The 6,509-nt window shown below is 42.1% G+C and overlaps 1 protein-coding gene across 4 annotated transcripts; it reads left to right on the forward strand.

Annotated features, from left to right (window-relative positions):
* Window positions 1-259: 259 nt before the first annotated feature.
* LOC123364383 (nuclear transport factor 2-like) lies at window positions 260-5,767 on the forward strand. Of its 4 annotated transcripts, none has more exons than XM_045006477.1 (5): window positions 260-395; window positions 2,845-2,962; window positions 3,921-3,992; window positions 5,125-5,223; window positions 5,527-5,766. In XM_045006477.1, exons 2-5 carry the CDS (start codon window positions 2,864-2,866, stop codon window positions 5,638-5,640), a joined length of 384 nt encoding a protein of 127 aa, XP_044862412.1. In that variant the 5' UTR covers window positions 260-395; window positions 2,845-2,863; the 3' UTR covers window positions 5,641-5,766. The 4 variants fall into 4 exon arrangements, with proteins under 4 accessions (XP_044862412.1, XP_044862413.1, XP_044862414.1 ...); XM_045006478.1 differs by lacking the exon at window positions 260-395 and adding an exon at window positions 436-542 and having other exon boundaries at window positions 5,527-5,763; XM_045006479.1 differs by lacking the exon at window positions 260-395 and adding an exon at window positions 525-623 and having other exon boundaries at window positions 5,527-5,767.
* The last annotated feature ends 742 nt before the right edge of the window (window positions 5,768-6,509 follow it).

Here is a 6,509-nt window from a genome sequence, read left to right on the forward strand (position 1 = left end):
TTATGTTGTATGGTGTGCGGTTGCTTGTGAGTATTTGCAACAGGTTTCCCGCTGACCTCGCAGCCTGCCAGGCACAACAAAGCCCTTAGTGCCCGAGTAACTGTAAATTCAATTACTGGTGTCGATGATAGCTGCACTCGCCCCCGGCTGCAGCGCTTATACTCACAGCCTCGCAAGAGGGGGCAGAAGCGGCGCTCGCCCAGCAGCGGCGCTAGAGAGGGGAGCAGTTTCCCTTCTCAGTGGGAGCAGCTGACGGAGCCGCCGCTGGGCACGCGGGGGACTTTGATTAGAACTCAAACCCGGCCCCGGGGCGCCCCCTACCGGCTCGCGAGCCGGGCCACAAATACCACGTGCGCAGCAGCCGCCTGAGCGGGGCTCCCAGGCAGCGGCGGGCGGTAAGACAGCGCGTGGCGCCGCAGTAGAAAGCGCGCGCGTGGCGCCGGGTTCGGAGCGGCCGCCGCTGGCTGCGCTGAGCCGAGTCTGGGAACCGGTCGCGTTAGCAGCGCGGTGCAGCAGCAGCAGCAGCGCAATCTCTTCCGCAGGCTAGTCGTGCGGCAGGGGGGACCCGCTGGGGGCGGGGTGGCTGGTGCAGGGAGTGTGCCCCTTGCTCTTCCCTTCCTCAGGTCTCTGGTTGCACGTGCGCTCGGCTGCCCCGGGCCAACCCACTGACTGGTTGTTTTTTTTTGTTTTTTTTTTTAAGGGGGAGGGGATTTGGGCGCCTGTGCCTTGAGTCTGGGTGCAGCCTATGGGGAGGCAGGCAGCCTGTGCGCCCAGCTCTGGAGTGGGACTGGAGGCTGTCCCGGGGCGGGGGTTTATTGCCTTCAAGGAGGCGTTGCCAAATTCCCAGGTGCTGCACAGCGCTTGGCTTGGCAAACTGCCGCCAGCTCGACTCCCTTCGCCCTGCTGGGAAGGCGTTTACACACAGCAGCGGGGGGACCCATTTTCTTAAACCCACGCAGTGTCTGAAGAGCTCCAGGAGAGTAAGACCTGAAATCTCTTTCGCTAAGTTAGTGGTGTCCCCTGGAGCACGAGGCATTGAAGAAGGACTTAAAAAACCCACAACACCCTGCATAGTGGGAATTTCGCTATCTAATGTGTTCAGGTTACAGGTGAACAACCACTAGCCCTGGTGCTCTTCAAGTCATTGCCATTACTAAAGATCCTGTGGACCAAACTGCTCCCAGTGACACCTGTGACACCTCTTTGTGGTTATTGGGGTTGCACACATGAAACTGGCTGTAACTTTTAAAAAACCGAGGGGTTGTTCACAAAAATGGGAGAGAATCTGCTTCGCACTCAGTCTTAGGCTTTGTCTATACTAAACAATTAGGTTGGTTTAACAACGTTGGTCAGGGGTGTGAAAAATCAATGTTCCTGAGCAGTGTTGTTAAACACACCTAAATTCCCATGTAGACAGTGCTAGGTCTTCCATCTACCTAGCTACCGCCTCTTGGGGTGGTGGATTACCTAGGCCAATGGGAGAACCCATTGTAGTTGTTTTAAGTGTAGACAAGCCCTTTGGAGTTGGTGGATCTGTAGGGCCAACTGTTAAAGGGCAGCACAAATGTAAGTCACTACCATCAGCAGATGTTCTTTCCACACATTTTCTTCCTGTAAGAACAATATGCTTTTCACAGTAGAACTGAACTTTAAGAGCTTAAACCTATGGAGTCTTTATTTCTGTAAAGTCTTTCACGTGTCAAATCAGAGCCTCAAGTTTAGCCACACCTTCAATTATCCAACTTTCATATCCTCTGTCTTGTGCAGGTGGTGGGTCCCTTAAGGTTTCTAGTTTGGGGGAGGGAGGCATTTTGGGTAATAGGCAATGCATGTTAGTGTAATGGGGGATCCATGAACAGCAGCAAGAGAAAATTAGGAGTTTTGTTTTGTTTAAACTCACAAAAATGCCCCACTTGAACGGAGATCCATTAGTCAGTTGTGGTGTACTTTTCATTTAGATATCTGTGTATAATACATCCAAAGAATTTTGAAAATTCTGATAGACCATGTGAAAGTCTCTCAGTATGCCTCATTTTAGCTTTCTTTTTAAAATTTAGATGTGAGCTAAGAACTTGAAATAAAGTTATTAAAGAATGAAAGGGTCTGAGATGGGCTTGTGGGTGTGTAAGAAGGCCGTTTTCCAATACTGAAGTTAAATAAACGTTGAATGTGTTTACAAGACCACAACAAAAGAATGGAAAGCATTAAGGCCTCAATCCTGCAATGAGCTCTGTGCAACCAGATGCCCATTGAAGTCAATGGAGCTGTACACTTGCACAGGGGGGCACCCACAAGCAACTTGCTGCAGAATTGGGACTTAAGCTGGCAGTTGAATTGCCTTAAAGAATCTTTATGATGAGATTCTACTTCAAATAGTAAGTAAGATCATACATAATGAATGTTGTGCCAACTCACTAAGTGTACTGCAGAAAAGGAGATGTTCTCTTCTCTATTTCCTCTTTTCTCTGCAGTTTTCACTGACCTTGGTAATTTTGGATTGTAGACCAGTGATACTCAGACCTCAGTGGTTCTGGAGCCAAATTAGAGATCAACATTACCCAAAGAGCCACAGTAGTGTGAATTCATTGTTTCATTTACTGTAGTACTAGATGTTCATGTTTAAACAGTATGGCAGGGGAAATATTTTGTGTGTAGATATAGATAGATATCTTACCTACAATTGGTTAATAACATAGTAAAAGCATCCTGATTGGTTAGTTAAATCAGTGATTTAATCTGTGCTGCAGAGAGCTGCAGGACACACATTAAAGAGTGGCTTGTGAGCCTCAGTCTGAGTATCACTGCTTTAGACTTATAACTTCTAAACATTTGCCTTCTTGACAGACTTCGACAAAGAGCAAGAATGGCAGAGAGACCTATGTGGGAGCAAGTTGGAACAAGTTTTGTGCATCTCTATTACCAGCGTTTTGATTCCAGTAGAGTAGAGCTAAGTGCTCTCTATGTAAGTATCAGTTTGACTTTGCTCAAACTTTTAACTTCCTCATTGATCATTTTGAATGAGTTATCGGCTTGATGTATTCTGCTTCCATTTCCACTATAAAGACAGTAGCTTGTATGAGGCAATGTTTCTGTCTTGGATAGAATGGAAGTAAGTACCTATCCCCCACCAATTCTAATTCCTTAAACTGTCATTTTACCCTATAAATTATGAGTGTTGGTAAATATTCCTCTCTTCTGTCAGCAATTGTGGGGTTGATTTTTTTTTTTAATCCATTTTTCTGAGTAGCAGAAATGTCAGGATTGAGGGAGTGAGAGTTGTTTCACTTGCTGGAGAACTTGAACTATGAGAAATCTGTCACGGTGAAGAAGCATCAAAAACTAAAAGGGGAAGTGGTGAAATTTTTTGCCTTTTTTTTTTTTTTAAATTTTCTTAACTACTTGATTCTGCCATTCTTCTATATGAACTGTAGGCCCACTTAAGACTTCTGTGGGGAAACAGGAGGAAGTTCTAAAATGGGGTGAGGATTGAATATGAAAACCCTACAGCCCTATTGTAAGTGATGGCACAAGCTAGGCCAAAAATAGAATGGGTGGGTCTACTTCATGAAAGCTTGCTTGACTCTGCCAATATCTCCCTTTCTGATCACAAGCTGTACCATTTTTGATAACTTATTAGTCATGTTCTGCATAACTTCCAGTTGTAACAAATACTCATTTGCTAGTGACTAAATTAGATTACCGAACGCTTCACGTGTATCTCTAGGATTCTTTAAGCCAGTGTGGACCAGTGCTGGTCCCGAAGATATCCCTGACACAGTTTAGGAAGGCAGCAAACTGGTACCTAGTATAAAAAAGGTTGAGAAACACTGCTTTAGGCTACATCCCTCAGACCTTTCAATCTTACCTCATTTCTGTAACATTGACATGAATGACTTAGACACTTTGTTCTCTTTTTTCAGACAGATGCTTCTTGCTTGTCCTGGGAAGGACAGCAGTTCCAAGGAAAAACAGCCATCATGGAAAAGTTGATGGTACACTTCTGTATATATTAAAAGTGGTTTTAAAAAAAAAAATCTCTGAACTGCTTTGTCTCAGGATTCAAAAACAATTAAACCCCGTATGCTTCCTTGTGATTACAGGTAGTAGAGAGAACACCTGTGCCTGAGTTGCAGAACTTTTCAGAGTTCAAAAAAATCTGATTGCTGCAATGAAACTGCTGTTAAAATTGCATCATAAGGTTCCATGTTTGTTCAATAACATCTGCTTAATTTACAAGTCAAATATGTTTTTTCAAAGTGCCAGCACCTCAAAGTTAAGCAGCGTTCTTTCCTCTATCACAAATAAGATGTTTTGCAGGCTGAATTCGGTCCTCTGTTATGCCTGTGAAACTTTGTTACTGTAGTTGAGGGCTGAATTTGGCCCTGTAGTTGAAACTTAATGAACAGCTCTGTTGATGGATGAGGCAGTATAAAATCCAACGTTATGTCTGCTCTGCTAACAGGAATTAAACATAGTAAACTTGTCAGTAAGTTTCAGCAGACAGGGTTCTGAATACACATGGGAAATAAGAGTAACTGAGTAAGAGGGTGTCATTTCTTACAATAGTCACTTTTTAGTTGCAGAGTACATGGTACAAAAGTGTTACGCTGCAGCATATTTAAACACCCACTTATTAAGACTTTCTTAATATCTGATGGGTTTTTTTGTTCTTTTTTGTTAAAGAACCACATACTATACATAGATCTTTATGCCAGCTGACCTTATGGAAATTGGTTGTCTTGTGATACGAGGAAAGAAATATTTAGAAAATGTTTTCCCTGCAAGATCATTGAGCAGGATTATTGTACAGTGTTAGCTGTGGGGGGAGGGATTTCTATTGCCTCACTTACCACAATACACTTTTCTAAAACACAATATTATAGTTAACTATACTAAATGTTGACTTTTTTCCATCAGATTTGCTTTTGTTTGCACTATTAAGATCTGACATTCATATCACCAATTAGTATTTTGTGTATTAGCTGCATTGTATGTCTAACTCCCTTGGATCAGGGACCATGTACAGTACCAAGTACACTGCTGGAGCAGAAATATCAATGGAGTGAAATACTTGCATTAATATGTTTTAGTTTGTGAATTTCTTTTTTAATCCCTCCTAAACAGAGCCTTCCATTCCAAAAAATCCAACACAGCATAACATCTCAAGATCACCAACCAGCACCTGATAACTGTATACTTAGTATGGTGGTTGGTCAGCTGAAGGTGAGACTAGCAAACTGAAATGCTTTGACTAGTATATAAGGAGAAGCTTGTTGGTCTTAGAAATATTCCATTTAGAAATACTGCATTCTGCTACTGCATTTAAATTTTTTTTTAATTAAAAAATTCCTGTTTGAGCCTGAGGTACTACAACTAATGCTGTATCTTGATGTCAGTTGAATAGACTTGAAAACAAGGGCAGTGGATATTTAATTGATACATGCTATGCTAATAGACTTGAGTAGTTTGAGGGGGTTTAGCTTGGACTTCCTACGTCTAACTAACTTTTTTATTTTATTTGTTTAGGTAGATAATGACCCAGTGATGGGGTTCCACCAGCTGTTTGTTCTCAAGAATATTAGTGACAATTGGGTTTGCACCAATGACATATTTAGACTGGCCCTGTACAACTTTGCTTGAATGTTTTTCTGTTCTCAAATGTCTGTTTCTATTGCCACTTTCAAATCTGACACAAAAATAAATAAATTGTTGTTTAACTTGTTCTGTGGTGGTTTATGCAGTCTGTTAATCAAAAGACCATGCACTTGCTAGCCTGTGCTTCTCTTCCCTTCTCCTAACCGTATCTTGGTGTAATATTGGCTTGTAAATTGTAGATAGCAGAAATGTGACTTGTTTCTATATGATCATATATAGCAAGTTTCTGGAGGCTACAATTTACTATCATTATGAACTATAGCTTTCTAGAAAAGAGTTGATAGCACAAACACCATGTAAGCACTTTGTGGCTATGGGATGATTAGTGGTTGTATCTCATGAAATGCACTTTTCAAATCTGGTACTTTCGGAGAATGTGAAAGCAGTGCAACTTGCTATAAAATTTGTATATGAACATATGAAGTAGCGGTAAGTGCTCCCATTACAAACTTTGGGCCATATTCTCCCTTCTTGTCATATATATATATATATATATATACACAAGAGGAAGGAGAGAGCACCTAAAGCACTTTCACAGATTAAAGTCAGTCCTCCATTTTCTGTTCCCTGATTAATTAATTATTCAGTGTACAGGAGCATTCACAGTATGCTAGACCTCTCCAAACACAGAGGAAGACTTGGAAGCAGCGACCTCTATAAAACAGAGGAAGGGAATGGCAATGGGACACACTATTCAAGCAGACTGATAAGGCTGATAGGCACAAGTCTTATTAAAATTTTGGTTGTGTCCTTTTTCCTTAAACACTAGGACCTGGATCCAGATCCACAAAAGTACTTAAGTACCTAAGTCCTAGTTTTTAGGCACCATTATGATTCACAAAATCCCCACTCAG

The sequence above is a fragment of the Mauremys mutica genome, chromosome 2 (genome assembly GCF_020497125.1).
Source record: "Mauremys mutica isolate MM-2020 ecotype Southern chromosome 2, ASM2049712v1, whole genome shotgun sequence".
Lineage (NCBI taxonomy): Eukaryota > Metazoa > Chordata > Testudines > Geoemydidae > Mauremys > Mauremys mutica.